The sequence below is a fragment of the Ornithodoros turicata genome, chromosome 2, assembly GCF_037126465.1.
Source record: "Ornithodoros turicata isolate Travis chromosome 2, ASM3712646v1, whole genome shotgun sequence".
NCBI classification, from domain to species: Eukaryota; Metazoa; Arthropoda; class Arachnida; order Ixodida; family Argasidae; genus Ornithodoros; species Ornithodoros turicata.
Window position 1 is genome coordinate 68,119,928 of NC_088202.1, and position 18,045 is coordinate 68,137,972.

At 46.1% G+C, this 18,045-nt stretch overlaps 1 protein-coding gene across 3 annotated transcripts in view; it reads left to right on the forward strand.

Moving 5' to 3' along the window:
• Nucleotides 1-295: 295 nt before the first annotated feature.
• LOC135383673 (cubilin-like) overlaps nt 296-18,045 on the forward strand; it is a 48,001-nt gene continuing 30,251 nt past the window's right edge. For 2 of the 3 annotated variants that reach the window (XM_064613044.1, XM_064613046.1), the window contains exons 1-5: nt 296-363; nt 1,591-1,617; nt 7,482-7,508; nt 7,587-7,655; nt 9,674-9,823. In XM_064613044.1, coding sequence (XP_064469114.1) covers nt 360-363; nt 1,591-1,617; nt 7,482-7,508; nt 7,587-7,655; nt 9,674-9,823 — 277 coding nt within the window. In that variant the 5' untranslated portion in view covers nt 296-359. Of the gene's footprint in view, nt 364-1,590; nt 1,618-7,481; nt 7,509-7,586; nt 7,656-7,695; nt 7,700-7,779; nt 7,854-9,673; nt 9,824-18,045 lie in introns of those variants that run through there. The other variant, XM_064613045.1, reaches the window with a different exon arrangement.

Below are 18,045 nucleotides of genomic sequence, written 5' to 3' on the forward strand. Positions count from 1 at the left end.
AAATTATGTCCACCAAAACATTATGCCGTATGAATTGATGTCGCACTGTTAACACTTTTCGAGGCGGAGGCTGCCTGAACAAAACATACATCAGGCCACCAAAGTATGCCACGCCCGCATTTTCCCCTGTTCCAGTTTCATACGTCTAGTGGTACCGACCTATCATGGGAAAAGTAGGAACAACTTTAAGAGTTTTACTACAACCAGTTTTACTGCAACCCTGAAAGTCGGTTTCAGACATGCAGTTTCTGGTGTGTTCTGAGGATTCCGCAAATGAACTTCCCGCGAAGAAAAAGAAGAAAGCAGGACACGTGTTTCATTCGAAAACGGTCAGCGCTCTCCTGTGAAAAGATTCCAACATGGGTAAATAACACCTGTTTTCTCTGATATTAACATTTCCCATATACGCGTATACAAATGCGTGCTACGTAACGCTGATTGTGTAGCGTCGTGTTGGAGGACGTATTTAGCTTTGGTTTGCTCTTTATTTTTGCTTCGTAGCTGGCATATATGTGTCAACCCTATTTAGATAAGTGAAGGAACCATGGCTTAGCATAACCTTTTCTGAAGAAGGTGTATGAATTGACAATATCGAACTGTGCTGTTTCCATGCGGATGACCTCGAATCACCGAAAGGAATTCCGAGCAGCACAGTGTACTGAATGTTGTGCATAGGTGCACAGGGGTGACAGGCAGATATCTCGTCACTGTGGTGCATTCTCCCCCCCCCCCAAAAAAAAAAAATCCCTTCCACGGGAATAACCGTCGTTGAACAACACGTCTAGCCCACACACTCACGTTTTCAGTATATAGCGTTGGTTCGGCCTGTTTCAGTCAGAGGAATACGGTTTATTAACTGACATCACCCCTCCAGATGGCATTAGCTTCCAAAAGACGGAATCGCCGCCATTGTGTGGGCCCCCGAAGTTTTGGTTCTGATTTTCGTTCCCTGCCATGAGCTATTTAGAGGACCATTAACGTTGAAAACATGCAAAACCTTGGATTGTGGTACAAATAATGTTGACGCAGTACAGTAACCTTGAAACAGCAAATGCACGGCGAATGTGATGTGGGTGCAGGCCTGGACCTACATTATGACGGCAAATCTCGTACTAGCGAAAGTGGTGCTCTCCTGCGGGTGATGTCATGTGAATAAACCCTATACTTCTTAAAGGGAAAGGCAATGATGCAGGCCTCTTAGTTTCTGGTTCGTACGTACAAGGTGTGTAGAATGTGGATTATCATGTTCGTAATCTTTCCGCATAAGCATAGCCAGCAACAAGAATGATAGATGTAACACGTATATGTAACGAACGACGTAGCCATACCACATCAACAAATACAAGAAGAACTTGCATGGTGCTACGAAACCAGTGACTGGAAAATTTATTTCGTGAGACACGTTTCTTTATATAAATTTGTTGAACGCAGTACTAAAAACTTGTTCTGGTTGTAAAAATAGAAAACGTAGTATGGTGGCAATCTAAATGAATTCAATATTGCGTTGGATTTGCTGCGGAATGGAAGTGAAAGACATATTTCGCACTTTGATTTCATTCCATATTCCCTTCTGTTTCCTTGTGTTCACAGTACGCTCAGAATGGTCCTCTGGAATGTGTAAGTTTTTACCAGTTTTCATCCCGTCTACTTCTCATCTCGCTCGGCTGAAAGGCCTCCAGGAAAAACCATAACGCGGGGGACTTACTCGCGAGACAATTATGCTCGTGAGCGACGACACAGTGGTGTGATACAGCGCCCATTTGCCCACTTGAGTGATGTTCAGCATGCGCTGATACGTCAACCCACTGCACGCATTACATCAAGTCCATAGCGGAAGTCACCTGTGTGAGCGACTTGTACTGTTCCACTAAGTACCTTGCGTCCTCGGTCTGCTTAAAACCAGGGAAAGGAAACAAACAGTAAGAGAAACAGAAACGGTATTACACCGGAAATATAGCAGGTAACGGTAACAGAAACGGAAACGGATATCGCACAGTTAGAATACCTGAAACAGAAACGAAAAGACGATAATTTACGGTAATAATTCGGGTACCGCAGGACCCGAATTATTGCAATTCTTCACTGTATCATGTAGATAAATTTATGAAATAAAACTCAAAGAAGCAATCTAAAATTAACTGAAGAACGAAAACTAACTACTTTACTACTAACTACTTTAACTACCAAACTGGAGCATATAACTAAGCAGTGTACAGTAAATAGAGGCAGCATAGTTCTTATACGCTTATGGTGACCTGGAAGTTGCAAGCGTTAGTAACATTCCTGGAAACCATGTTCATATTAGCTGTTCACAGAAGTCACTACCTATGTGTGTATTTTGAATAAACGTTGTCTCTTGTATGCATGTATCCCTGGAGTCCTCAAAATAGACTTGAGAACGTAGAGTTAGAACGTTAAGTTTGCTCACGGTCTCAGTGGTCTTTTTTTTAAAGAAAAAAGGAAAGAAAAGAAAGAAGGAAAACAAAAATCTGGAGGTGGGGGGGGGGGGGGCGGTACCGAAAACCGAAACGGAAACGCAACGGAAACGGAAGCAACAACGCTGGTAACCGAAACTGAAACAGAAACAAATAAGGGCCAGTAACGGAGGTGGTAACGGAAACGAAAAAGATTCCGGTACCTGTCCCTGCTTAAAACTCTGACTCCTTGGAATCATCAGGCAAATCATCAGGGAAAACGAAAAACGCCAGTTTCGCACCTTTACACGAATGCCATGGCCACCGTAAGATATCCGTCAGCACAGAAGGGAACGGGATCTGGAAGTTTTTCTGCTATCAGCATTGCCCAAAAAGAATTTAAGCTGGTCGCGAGTCGAGCCGATGCGAGCTGAGCAGCAGTTCTTTTTATACCACGGAGAGAATTTTCTAGAATTTGCCTCTAGATAGGGGAATGAGGGTGTGTATGCTTTTGTTTCCTCGACTTTATGCTCGCTATGGCGCGTCGGTACGGCGTGGCGATTTATTGTTATCAAGCCGGCCATCAGGAGCACCAACAGGAAAGGCAGGTATGCCAATCCACTCCAATCCAATCCTTGATATTCTCACCATGGCCACATTCTAATACAAACTGAGGAAACTTTCGTCACTATTCGAATGATACATCACTGCTTTCCCGATAAACACGAAAAATCAAATTAAGGATGTCATGTTTCCGCAGAACGCAGTTCCCTCTGAAAACGCTGGGTATGTGTGACACCATCATAAGTTATTGATTATCGCTATCAGAAACACTTTTTTGCTAAATCTTCGCCCTCCCCTGTCTAGGTTATCACAATAAGGACCCTTTCATACGTCCGTTCTTCTCGCCCTTGTTTTTAACGGTGCAAAAAGGAACCCATTGAAACCTATTATGCTGTTCAGACGGTCGTATTTATTGATTTACTTTTTTTCGCGGCCCGTGGGTCCGTGTCGCGGCCATCACTGTTTGTCCTATTCTTGCTCGTTTACGCGGATCACGCTCGCCCGTCGTTCGGCAGAGCAAAGACAGCGACCCGTGTGCCTCCCGTTTCTTCCTTCGTATCACAAGGATGAAACTAAAAAGAAAAAAAGACGAATTGAAAAATAAATAAGAGGAATTGAAAATTAGAGGCACGCGAACGAAAGGTGTTGAGGTTGGGGCTGCCTTTGCGTGCGTAAGAGATAGCCTTGATGGTTCTGCGCACACCCATAACAGAAAGAGAGCTTCGCGCAGTGCTCAGAACGACCAGCGCTATCTGTTACGTACGCTATCACCTTTGGGTACGATGTGCTAAAACTCTATTAGTAACGTTTCTGAGGAGAAGCCGCGCATTCAGTTGTCTATCGCAAAACGATAATCACCTTTTCCTTGTACCTGGATTATTAGCGCTCTCTCCTCCCTGCTCTGCTTGTGACTTTCTTATGCCTTGTTCACACTGCCACTTCCCTCCGTTGAGGGTACGGTACACGTCAAGTGCGGATGCGGTTGTCGTACGACACGCTGTTCAGGCACATGCGTTCTTGATACGGAGAGCGCCTGTGTTCGACCAATCATGCCTCCACTCCTTCTACTTCTATCTATCTATCTATCTCCGCTCTGCAGTGCGCCTTCGCTCATTGGTTAGCTGCGTAGCCGAAGATAATCCGTACCGCATGGAGTTCGGTCGAGGCCAACTCTTGCGGTGCGTATGCTTTTTGGTTCGCCGTACTTATAACAACCCTGCCGCACTGCAACCCCGAAACGCGTGAAAATGCAACAGTGTGAATCAGGCATAACCATTTCTTTGTGTTTTCCTCTCAGTTGCTTCCCTATGAGTCATTTCGTTTTCAAGTTGACAGTGATCGCTCGCGATCAAGGCTCTCTTCACCTTTCTGGACACCATAGGGCTTCGATCGATATTGTGAAGGGGCTCATTATTTCAATCCCCGCATTACCACCAGGAATAGGTAGAGTATCGCCCCCTGCCCTGGCGATGAAACTCCCCAGTCCTCATCTCGTAATAAAGTTGTTGTTCTTGGTACCTGATGCGCGCAGAGTCATGAGTTCATCGCCTGTAAATCTGCGTCTGGCTGGCGGCACGAAATGGCACCGTCGAGCAGACTTCTTGAGAGGCAACGCTCCAGAAGAAGAAGACGTGGAATACATCGTGGCACCGAGAAATATGCAGCAGCCTAACCTGTGCCGTCCGGTGTGTCCAACACTTCTTCTGCTGCGTCCACCATTGACGCAGCCGTTCGGGAACTAAGTTGGACAGCTGTCAGTGTATATTCGGAGCCTGGCTAGTCAACTGCCCAGAAGTCATAGCCAGCAACCTCAAGCCGACCTGTAACAGGCAGATCCACGGACGCCTACACGCGTCTGTCGACCGGTGGACCGCTACCAGCCATGAAGTGCCATGAGGTATATGGAAACAGTTGGACCTTCGTGTCGTAATGTGTTTCTACCGTTTTCGAATATGTTTGGGGTTTAATTAAAGGTCGCAGGGCATAGTTATTATAATATAGCCGCGCGTGTGCCAGGTGCATATGATGTTCACGCAGTCACGGAACTCTTCACAGATGCATATGACAGTCCATTCGAAAAGTTATTTTCTGTACGTACTTACTAGGTGACTGGGACCTTGTGAAACGAACTGGTTAGAAATAGAAATGTGTTGTGCCTATGCGTGGACTTCATTGGCCTTCTTGTCCTGTGCCGAATTTAAATCTACACGATTACGTTTCGTATTTTATTAGTGTTGTTAATTTTTAAAAATATTTTTATGGGTAATTTCATTTGTGAAATATTGCAATAACCGGCCACTACGACAGGTGTTCATCACTTCTAAAAGCGATAAAAACCCCAGTGCAGGGACACGAACGATGAAACACACACGAAGCACTGATTCATCACTTTCAATGTGCTGTTTCAAATCCGTAAACGTGCTGATAGTTTTCATGTATCCCACGGTTTTATGAATGTTTTTGGTTCATACCTACATGTACTTTACTTGATTCGGTGGATTAGTTAGTAACGGCTACTCTTCCTGACCATAGTGTTGCTCGTCGGAACCTGTTCAAGGATGCCAGCAGTTTGCTTAGACAGTGTTGAAGATCGGCTCATTGGAGGAGGAAGACGGGGGGACGGGGAAGCTCGCGCTGAGTAATAAAGGGGATTCGATGTCTGTCTCTCAACCAGAACGGAGGCTAGTTCTTCTTACTCAACATAATTTGGTGCCGAAACCCGGGAGTAGAACTGGCCTCGGCAACTGGTATGGACAAGCTGCGTAAGAACCGGTCTGTAGTCCGCGGCGCAACGACTCGACGGCTGTCATCTGCAACCGACCTCCTGAAACAAGAGATACCGTCTACCGAAGAGTTGCAGGTGGCCCTCGATGACCTTTTGGACAAAGATGCGACGCTTGCGGGCTTAAACGAAAAGATTGCGGACCTCGTCGACGACGACAGTTACGAAGAGGAGGTCAGTACCGCCTTGGATTACTACGAAAGGATTCTTAGCTACATCAGCAGGATTCGACTTCGCACGCGCTCCCGTTCCGACGCCACCCTCGCACAGGCCGCCGCCACCGTTTCGCTTCAAGGCCCGCCAGGGGATCGCACCGAGTACGTTACGAGTTGCGCGGCTCCTACCGCTCCTACTGTTCACGAGAATCCTGCGCCTGGGAAGGTCCCTCGACCCTCGACGATGCGCGTTGCCCTTCCGGAGTTGCAGGTGCCCGTCTTCTCCGGTGATCCCCCACACCCGGCTGGAGACCCTTCAAAAATGTGGACGAGGCTCGACGCAATTGGCGTTTCAGACCCTGGGGAACAGCCCATCGACGAGCCAACGGCGGTGGTGCAGTTCCATGACGCTGTCTACAAGGACAAAGGGCGTTATGTCGTGCCCATCATGCTAAGGTCTCAAGGCCACGTGCCAAGCACGAATCAGACAGTTGCAGAAACGCGGCTAATGCGTCAGCTACAACGCTTCCTGACCCAACCCGAAGTACTTCAGGAGTACGACAGCGTCATCAGGGAGTACCCGAAGGAAGGTCATGCAGAGGTAGTGCCAGCGAACGACGATTCAAGGATGGTATACTATCTTTCACATCACGCAGTCGTACGTCGAGAAGCCGTCACCACGAAAGTTCGGGTCGTATTCGATGCGTCTTCTCATGAACTGGGGAGTCCTTCACTCAACGACGTACTGGACAAAGGAGTGAGGCTCGGGGCAGAGTTGTTCCAGCTTCTGTTGCAGTTCAGATGCAGCCCAATAGTCCTCACCGCCGACATAAGTAAAGCGTTCCTGCAGATCTGCATCAGGCCGGACGAGCGGGACCTTCTGCGCTTTCTCTGGTTTCACCGCTTACCTGCAGCGACAGGACCTGGCCCTCCTTTTGTGTCCTCCGTCCCAGTGGACGACGCCCGTTACAACGACCGTACCCCTTGGAGGCAGACGCAACAAACGCCGCGGGGGAGGATGTTGAAGATCGGTTGATTAGACGAGGAGGAAGACTGGGGGGACGAACCGAGCTCGCGCTGAGTAATAAACGAGGCATTCGATGTCTGTCTCTCAACCAGAACGGAGGCTAGTTGTTCTTACTCAACAGACAGGTTATACTGAACGTGTGTTAAATACGCTATGCTCTGCGCCGTGATTTAACAGCGCGGCAAAGCGCCTTCTGGTGTGAGAAATTAACCCACGGACCACTGTGGCGTCGCTCGCTGTCACGAAATATGACTTGCCACGAAATATGACAGCCATCATTCCCAGTTCATCTGTTTTCCGTTACTATCTAGCTCTGATACAGAGATATTTGCATATATATTATCTGTTATTTATCTGTTACATATCTGTTAGATATATGTGATACGTCTGATAGATATTAATGTATCTGTCAGATGTTAAACACATTTTTTATGTCATATAAAGTTTGATGGTATTACTGGTATTGCAACACTCCTTCCCCAATATATTGGGGACTTCGGGGTGTCTAAAACATGTTCCTACCTTTCTAACCTCTGTAGCGGAAGAAGCATGGTCGACAGAAATTGGTTAGTCGCACAAACTTTTCTTCTTTACCATGCTCTCTGTCTTTTCTCTGTGCTCACCGAGTGCGGCTGCTTTTTCAGAATCGTCCACCGCACCATCCGAAGCGGACGCCATTAATAGACGTGAGGCACTGGATAATGTTTTTCCAGGTGAAGGTATAATTTATACATCTTGACCTTTCAGCGGACACAACGTAAGGCACTGTGTACACGTAATATGCTAGACAAGTGAGCAGATGAGACGATGATCCATAAATCATTTGGCTCTTTGTAGCGCAAGGAGGAGGTGGGTGATCGCCGCTGCGATCCCTCTCGTTATCGTAGGTGTGATAGGCATGGCATTCCTTGGTGAGTTTTGGCAGTCACATCTGATGTTAGGTCTGCCACATGTCAAGAATATAACAAATGGAACTTGCGTGTTCCCCCGCGGTTGGACACTCGATGCCCATTGTAGCTATGCAGGTAATAGCTGTCGTTAAAGTGGAAAAACTTCTCTCAAAAGGAAAGATGTCGTTACCTTGATTGGAGGATACGTTGCGTCGTTCACGATCAAGCGCCAACGATAGTGCAATTTGCAAATTCCCTCTAACTTTTCAACAGGTGCGACAATGCGGGGGCCTCCGTTCCTCTTAATGTTCGGGATTTTAGCTTGGCTGTTGTAGATCTTTCGCCTGTGTTTGACAAAAGGGAGGTCAACTGCACCCTGTTCATTCGATATCGAACAATCGCGTATCATGGCAAAAGATTTCTTAGAAAATCACAAATCATGCATGAGAGTTTGCTAGGCTTTTATTTTATATGGTGGTGTGGTGGTGGTGGCCCATCGGGGGTCAGAGACATGTCATTGTGGTTTGCTCCTTTATGCGCCAAACCATGCAAACTATTTTGGCTGAACGCTATTTCATCACTGCGCAATCAATTACGTTTGCAAGAATACCTGAAAAATCGTCCTTGTGCGAGACGGGGTGACCTGGGGGACGCGACGTGACGTTCTGCCCTAACGTAAGGAGTAAGCACTTCCATCAGGATCCTCACGTCAGTGACAATGACATTGGCCTCACTCGTTTTCTTACGGGATTTCTGAAAGAGTTCGAGAGGGCGTCTGCGTTAGCAGTGTTAACTGTTTTTATTCGGGATAGCACTCGTTTCTAGTGCATCTCGCCGAAGTGAAAAAAATATGGAGGGCCCTTTCTTTGGACTCCTCCGATATTCAAGGACGATCAGAATTGGAGGCTTATTAAAGAAGGTCATGCTCGAGGTTGTTCTCTCTTGTTCTCGAGGTTGCCATTTCAATGCTGTCCATCTCACTTAAAGGGACGGTAGCATCCGTTTCACTCGATTTCGAAACTGCAGTGTCATTTCATTCCCAGTGGTGTACTGACCACGGTGCCGGAAATCCAACGCGGAAGAGCGGCGTTGTTTGACTGTTATTCGATAGAGTACATGACAAGAACAGACGTCGGATGTTGAGAGTACGCCCGGAATTCCCTATCTGAAAAAAAAAAAAAAGAAAGAAAAGGAAAAGAACGAGAAAACGTCACTTGCTAAGAACCAATCAGGGCGACACCTTGACAAAAGGACTGCCGCGGTCGTGCGGGCATCTCACAGAGTTACGTGGCGTCTGGACGGCTTCGGTTGCTTTCTGAGCGCAAAAGAGCGACCCTCAGCGAACACCAGCGACCCTCTGTGTTACATCACATGTACGGATGCGGAGACGCGGAGAGAGAGACCGTAGAAGTAACGGTAATCAATTACTTTTTTGGAGTATCGGGCATAAGTCTGGGTCTAGGTTCACTTGGTCCTAACAGATTGCGCACATCACGAAGATGTTCGTACACGTTAAAAATGTTTAAACGAACTGCTCCTGAGTTGGTACCATTCTTCAAAACAGATGTAATAGTAATTAGTCACTGGTCTCAAATGCGATACTTCAATGTCAATAAGAATTCAATATCACGTGATACTCGTCCGCCAATCTGGAGCAGTTCCACCTGTTTCTCGTGGCGGTCCGCTATACGCACTGCGATCGCGAAATTGTCAATTTTTGAAATTAATCAATATGAAAAGTGTGGAGAATTGAGACCTAAGGGCTTGCACGCTACTGCGTATTATAGGACTTACAACTGTATACTGACACTCTCCTCTTTCTACATCTACGCGTATAATAGCTCACGGCTGGGCTGCACGAGAAGGCGACGAAGGGTCGGACGAGGGGATGCCTACGTTAGCTGTAGAAGCAGAAGGCAAAGAGGCCATCCATGGCGCGCCCGTTATGGAAACCACGAAACGGACGACTGAAACAGCGGTGGATGTCACAGGTAACTTAACCGCTACACAGCAATGGTTTAAGGAGCAGTGATACGGGGGAAGTTTACTCCTGTTCATGAAAGCTGTCATTCCCTATCAATTTGCCGTTGGCTTTATACCCGAGTCATTGTTTCCTACTACTGCTTGCAAGAAGGCAGGAACCGTTGAGCAAATTTAATTTTAAATTCACATGGGTTCTGGAAAGCACCTGCTTAATATGAAGGCAACGATGTCGCATCGCGATGACGTCACAAAGCCACTAAGGCAATAGTATGTGGAATATCACTGAATTGCCGTTGAATGTCTTTGACAACAATCTAGCGAAGTGCAGCATGACAACACTTTTACTAATTTCTTCCTGATGTGTTTCTAGCTATCTGTACTCAGGGTGCGCATTAAACGTGTGCGCTTAGAGTTGCTGTTGGTGGGATAGCAGACGAGCGAGAGAGAACCAAAGAACGAAGGAATGGAGAAAAAGTAGTTATTTTTGTACCGTCTTCCTCAATGTTCCTTTCTCTAGCAATCTGCCAGCAGATAGCGGCATTCTTCTCCCACAGGGCATCCCGTTCATAATTCTGCATCTTGGGCCAGCTTTAGAGGCGTGTCGACTGTATAGCACTAAAAGTGCTACGGCTCGGTACCTCTTTCGTGCTAGCTGTTACTGTTAAACGGGATTGTATAGCTGCGGCTCTCTTGAACAATGTAGTGATTATACGTAGTTTGATAGAGGTGATCATGAGTTGGCAGCACTCTGTACCATCTGTAACATAAAGACATGTTGCCAAATGCTGCTACGCGACACAATCTGTTCAACGTTGTCGCGGAATACGAGGTTAACTGACCATTTTGTACCGTGATACAAAATTGCAAGCACCATGACTGGTGAGGAAACCATCACGTTATGATCAGCGCTGAAACACCTCCACTGCTCTGTTAAGGCTGAACCGTATGGAACCAAAAACTATCCGAAAAATTGCCGAACCGAAATCGGGACCGAGCTTTTGTCTGTGCATTACCGCATGGTATCGAAACGCAAGCCGTAGTTCAGTCGAAGACTTCTGATCTTGTGCCACATCGCCTTTCAACCGTCCAGCTGAATGATGTAATCCGTGTACTCCTAGGTGTAGAGGTCGCGCACAACCACACGGCAACAGTCGACCCGATTGCTACATCATTACTGCCATGGTTCTTCTTCCGGATGAATAGCGATTAGATGGTTGGTACTTTTTCGGTTGGCGTCACTTCCCGTTTCGGAGGAGAGATCTGGCTTGGCCAGATCTCGCCAAGTTAGGCCCAGAATTCTGTTCTCCGAAAAGAGTTCGGGTCCCGAATTCGAATCTGAAAGAATTCGGAAGCTTTTCGGGCCATGCTTATTTATTAATTTAATTCCGTGTTAGCGCCGCGAAGCGACTCTGGCCATGCGGTTCATTCTTTAAAGGTACCTTAAAGCAGTATAGGTTCAATCTTGAGAACTTTATCTATTCGATAGTCCGGGCCCTCAATTCGTTTAGGTCACATTTTTCGTTCCAATTACACTCGTAGTATCTTTAAAATTAAAACTGATAATTACGGGCAACACTGTATCGAAGTGGTCACCAACCGCGCATCGCTCATCAAGTACAGCGGCAGAAATACATTGCATGCTGTCGACACTAGGTCTAAAACAAAATAAGTTGGCTACGTGTCAGCTACGTAGCCATCAGGAGCTGCAAGTGAATCGGAAACATAGATCACCGTTGCTTGACGAATTGGCAAGACATCGCGCCGAGTCGTTTTACCTTAATATTTCTAGCAAGTTAAAAATATTAGGCGTTTTCTGTCACATTTGTAGCTTGCTCCGCTCGGTTTACAAGCAACAAGCTCTTACGGTACTACATGTAATACCGGTTATATGGCATACGATGGATGTTACCAACGCTGATGAACAGATTTGAGTGCATTTAGCATGGAATGTAAAGGATCACATGCAAGGCTAGCAACAAATCAGTCTGAAATGAAGAAAGTGAAAGGAACCTCAAAAAATTCTCTCATAATTGCACTCCGGACTAGAAATGATATTTAATTGCGTATTTTGAGTCACCTTCGTTAATAGGCTCAGTACGCTAAACATGATTGACGTCAGTGCACATTACGGAATTCATGAATTTTCGAAAGAACCAGTAAAAGTTCTGAATTCTCCAAGGGGAGGTGATGTCGCATTGTTCTCTAGCGTCTGCTTTCTCGAAACAGCGCACACACCTTCTTGGACTCCGCTCCCCTCCCGACGTAGGAATATGGCCAGCAAGTGTGGTGACAATAAGGCGATCTTCCAGCAATCTACGGATAGTAGACGGCGCATATTGTGATGTCACACTTCTCAAAACTAGAAACATATTGTACGATACTTCGTCTTCACATGCGAAAAAAACGTAAGAATGCGATGCGGACATATAGATTCCAATGCCAAATATTATGTGGGATTCTGACGAGGCAGGATTCAGTCCCAGGGTGTCGAACCGAAACGTTTTTTGTTCCGGTTGTATCATAAACGGTCCGGTGCCGGTTCTGCTCCGGAGCAACAAAATAACGGTTCATACCGGTTTTAACCGGTTCCGCTTCTGGTGAGCATATTCATTTCCAGAACAAAAATCAATGTTGCTAAATGTAAACACGTCTATTCCGCATTCATGGTATTTAATATTAATAGGCAGCTGTGAAATTGGTAGCTCCTGGTTTGACTGTCTGTTCAAATAGGCTTTCTCCTTTCTTGAAGCGCATGATACAGACGGACTTGTTTTTCGTAGTGTCATACGTAAAGTGCTTTCTTTGCGTCCCATCTGAGTGTCTGTTGCTGCTGCCTAGCCAGCAAGCACCACCGCACGAGTATGACGCAAATCGAGGAACACTTTCACTTACCATGCCCAGCAATTCGGGACAAAACGTAAAGCAGGCTTCACCTGATACTGCTCCCATAGAAGCCATGTATTAGGAATAGAAAAGCGCGTGCAGCACGTTCCGTTCTTACCGCTTTGCATTCGTTCTCTAGTGGGACGTTGTCTGTGTCATAGCGAAACATATGGTGCAAGTTTCGTTAACAAATATTGGGGTCTTCGAGGTTCCATTTTGGTTCCAAATTTCTTACCTGTAAAGTAGGCTTCACCAGATGCACTGAAGCGCTGGTTGAAGCCCTCTACCTGGTGAGTTAGCGCAAATACTCCATGTACTTTGCAAGAAACGCGTGAGCAATTGAACGTTCTGTACGGCATTTCAAACACGCTACAAGACAGATAAGTTCGCATAATTTGTTGCGCATGCAAACAAGCAAAAAAATCTCTTGCTGTCACGAGACTCTTGCTTCGATGCACGGAGCTTGTGAGGAGGTCTGAGGCCAGTGGCGCGCAGGCAAGGAATATCGTGGTATGAGCGGTGGTAAACAAGAACAGATGCTAACATTAGAGCACTAAGTTGATTCCTTTCGCCTGGTAAAGCATGCATCATCTACCTACCGCCACGGGATGCGCGTATTGAAAATCAAAGAGCGCGTGTAGTGCGTTGTTTTTCTTATAGTGATGCTTCTAAATGCATATTTGCGGGTGAATATTGTCAGGTTCCTTTGGGGTCTCTCCTGCGTCGACTCCTCCTCAATGTGGCTTTCACCCCACAATTCCAGTGCATGATCAGATGCTGGAACACAAGCCTCTGCTCAACCTGCGGTGTCGTTGTGAACTCTGAGCACATTCTTATGGAACGTGCACTCTACTGCCCGCAAAGGCGGATTCTGTGTGATGAGCTTGCCCCTATCAGCAAGACACCACTTAATTTAGCTGCACTCATTGTCCCCGTGAAGATCCTGTGCTCCATCGTCGGGTTCTTCACCTGTTCATGGACTTCCTGCCGTCCACTGGATTGCTCCAGTCGCTCTAATTCTTTCTCGTATTTTCATTCATCCTCCTCATATAATGTTTCACGTGCAGTGTGGTAGGGTACCGCACCGCCGCGGTGAAACACCCCATCTCATCGTCATCATTTATTGTTGTTGTTGTTTTCCCTTGAGGTTCCAAACTTTCCAGTTCGGCTTGTTGAGGGAGCTTCACTTGGGAGTCCCAATCTGGCTGGTTCCTCTGCACAATTCCGCATGAACTTCGCGTGCTCCAAATACCGCTAATAATCTTAATGCGCAAATAATGCAATATATTCAAACGATAATGATAACATCCCAGTTACGAACATCGGATTCGAAAGTCTCGAAAGTACAGAATCTGCCATCTTTCTTCTTTATGATTCGTCCTTGAAACAGCTGATTTATGCAGCGATATTTGCGTATAGATGATTTTTTGTTCGCGCTACTTGACTACGCGTGTTGCGGATCGTTTTTTCTCACTTTGATTGGTAACATATAGGGTAAGGTGGGGCAAGATGAGACACGGGCCAAGACGCGACATTCTTTACTCGACGCCGCCTGTCTCAGAGACGCGTTGCTGCATGCTCTTGAAACTTTACTCATGTGCGGCTCTACATGTCCGGTTTATTGCACGTGAGAATTGTACGTACTGGTGTATGCGTTTAGGAGAAAAATATCGGTTACTTCTGACTGGAATGTAAAGACCCGACAAAAAGGCGCGATTTTCTGTAGTCCGTTTGTTGCAATCAGTGCGGCAGCGTTTCGCAGCCTTTTCTGGCAATGGAAGTTCACGTCCCGTTTTTTTTATTCATTCTTCTAGATATACACAAAATATGGACACTCTTGGTTATTCACTGTTGAACAGAAAAAATAATGCGTCCGATGACATGCACGGGGCAAGACGCGACAATTTAATGTAATTTTAATTGAATGCAATTTCAATTTCATGTGATTTAAAAACTGATAAGTCAACTATTATTTGGCTTTATGCCTGTTCCTCAGGGATTTCTTTTGTGCATATTGTGTAGTATTTTCCAGCAAATTTTCCTGTTTCCTAGGATATTTCCAGCAAAGCAGAAGCGCACACAAAAGCGAGTCACCAGCGACACGTCAGACGGGCCGTGCCCTGTTTGTAAAGGACGGTGGAGCAAAATAGCACCGGGTTGGGTGCGGTTTTATTGGACATTATATGTGGTTATGGTGGGCTCAGGGGGTTGTGTAGGGGTCTACGGGCTTCACTTTGTCTGCGTGAATTGCAAAAACTAATTTGTGTAGTTCATTACCACGGCGTGTCTCATCTTGCCCCACGCGATGCCTCGTCTTGCCCAGAGGGTTGGGGCAAGATGAGACAATCTGCGTTTTTAAATTTCTTGTTCTGTAATTATATTAGACCGGCTACATTCGTTCTCCATTTACAGGTCAGAAGTTGTAGAACCCGGAGAATGTGTCTATGGCTAGTTTTCTTGAAAAACACGAAAAATAAAAATTTCACGTTAAATTGCAAATTTCTGTCTCATTTTGCCCCATTACCCAATATATATTTCTGTGCTAGCTACCGTGGCATAGTGGTTAGAATTACTCATTTCCACGCAGAGACTGGGAGGTGACGCGGGTTCGAGTCCTGGCACCGGCTGTGTTGTCTGAGGTTCTCTCTGGCTTTTCGGGCAGACTTTCCAGACGAATGTCTGCACAGTTCTCGCTGAAATCTGCCGAAGACGCATACTAACCCCCTATCTTTCCTGTTGTCCTCTCTGCATCTGTCCACGTCTGTACGCCACTCATAGCGACATTGGCTTCGCGGCGCTAACACTGAACTTAAGAAAGAGCAATTGTTTGTGTCCTTTGTCGTCCAGTGTTTATCATCGCGTCTCTCTTTGTACAAGATGGGAATTCTCCTGCTACCCGCAAAAGAAAAGAAAGAAGCAGAGCATTTCGTACATAGAATGTGCGCAATAGACTACCCGCTGTTTGCGAACAGTCTACGTCACACTGCCAAATGTCGCGACCGTCGTTGGCAAAATAAAGCGACGTGGGTTGGCAGCTGCCGACCACATGAGTTGTTTCCGATAATGGATGCCATTGCAAGAAGGAGATACCAAGGAAAACTTCATGTGCGAGGCAGAACTACCCTGACCTCACCTCACCAAAACGCGAAAACCACGACGTTAAACGACGGCGACAACCACGTGTGCTTGCTTTACCAAATATCCACTCTTTCCCAGTTTCATGATATCTTGGTATGACGTGCCGCTGCGGGGGGTCTATTGGTACAGCTTGGGATAAACGTCTACGGAACACGGCGCTGACGTATTTCTTCATCGGAGCGGCGCTCTGCTAACTATCAGGAGGAGATCGAATAAGAAACGGGTGACCAGCTATTCTCTGAGTGTGTGTGTGCGTCCGCTCTGGTTTGTTGCTGGGCTGTCGCTCCAATGGAGAAATGCAACACCACGGTGTGCCGTGAACTGGTGTCCCGAGCTGCACATCAAGCGGAAAACCAACTAACTGTCCAGCAGCGGATCATAATTCGTAAAAATACACGTCAATTCCCTTTGCTGAGTATCGCAGTGCTGCGCACAGTTCCAGCAATTTTCGTTTAAACATTTCCGCACATAAAGGTAACATCATGACGCTTTTACAGCATCCTGCTGTATGCGATGAAGAAGCTCCACGAGTGTATGCAACGTGTTGTGATCGAACCACGTTATCTTTACTTCACCAGTAAAATATCAATCAGAAAACATACAACGCCCTGGTAGAATTATCGCTTATCGCTACTTCAGAGACACCTAAGAGGGAAGCAACGCTGCCTCTGACGCCCCCAAATCGCACAATGTCGTTTTTCTTATTTCGTTTTGTCTTTCTTATCTTCAGGTTGATGGAACCACATATCCGTAGGTTCAATGACGTACGCTGAACTGCGCGCGGAGCTCGACGCAAATCAGGCGAGGTGTCATAGTGACACCTCGAAGGACATAAGGAAGCTCAGGCAAATATTACGATGTGTGTTGAGCAACAGCCCTTGAGCCGCCGCTGCATTTCTTGTTGAAACTTTTTGTACTTTTCTGTCTTAGTGACCTTCTGCATACTGAAATTTCTGTGTTTTCCTACCTAATCAAACCAAAGTGCAAACTGAGGAGTCTCAATAATGCGGTGCTCACTGCTTCAGATCACTCGCACGTAAAAAAAGAAATAAAAGCGAAAAGCCATGATCGTACTCTACATCACGCTTCGGCAGGTAAATTGCTGTTCGTGTTATGTGGAAGACATATTTCTTCAGCTGTTTGTAATCGAATTAGCCAACTTCTCCGGGTGTCAAAAACAGCACTATATGCTCTTTTTTCCTTTTGCCGACTTTACTTTTCGTTATCATTCATTCAAGCGTCAATGTAAAAAGTACCTTATTTACCGGAGTCTCCAACAGCTAGTTTTAGTGCAAAGGGATAGCGTGGTCGTTATGCGCACTGCGCGAAGCTCTCTTTTGCTGGAACATATCGCTGTAGAAGATACGCAGCTAGAGACAAGGGACGACAGACTTCACGCAAGAACTGCTTACTAACCGAATTTAATGCAACAGAAAACGAGTAAAACCCAAAGAGAAGTGACAAGAAAAGTTGTCTTCTTAGTCATTACCTTCCTGTTCGGTGGTCAATTGACTTATCGCCACAAGAGATTAGCTACCTGTACGACAGGCGCTGTTAGACCACCGAAGAGGAAGATAGTGACTAACAAGCCAGTTTTTCCTATCACTTCCGCTTGTGTTTTCCTTGTTTTCTGTTGCATGAAATTATGTCAGTTGTTAGTAAGCATGCAGTTGTTGCGGGTTTGTCGTCCCTTGGCTCTGGCTGCTTATCTTCTGTAGATCGCTTTATGTTTTACGCGTGCACAGAACCAACAACGCTGTCAGTTACATACGCAAAGGCGATAGCGTACGATGCACTAAAACTATCTGATAGTGAGCTTTAGTGCATCCTACGGTATCTCCTTTGTGCACGTAAAGGATAGCGTTGTTGGTTCTGCGCATGAGGAAGCGTACGATGCACTAAAACGCGTGTTATCGTGTGTTTTAGTACACCGGAAGAATTCTCGCTAAACCTCGCTAATAGCGAGTTTTAATACATCGGAAGAACTCTACGAAAACGATACGACAAATAAATTATCATATCCAAGCTTAGCAGTGTGATGCCACCCGCTTCAAAGAAACAGGGCGATTGGCTTATCATGCAATATGCTCGGAAGTTCCAGCCGCTCTTTGTACAGAGCTTAAAATAAACCTTTACATGGTATGATCACGATGCTGATAAACAGACCGCAGGCGTTGTACAGCAGGTGCTCACATAGCTTCCATTGCTT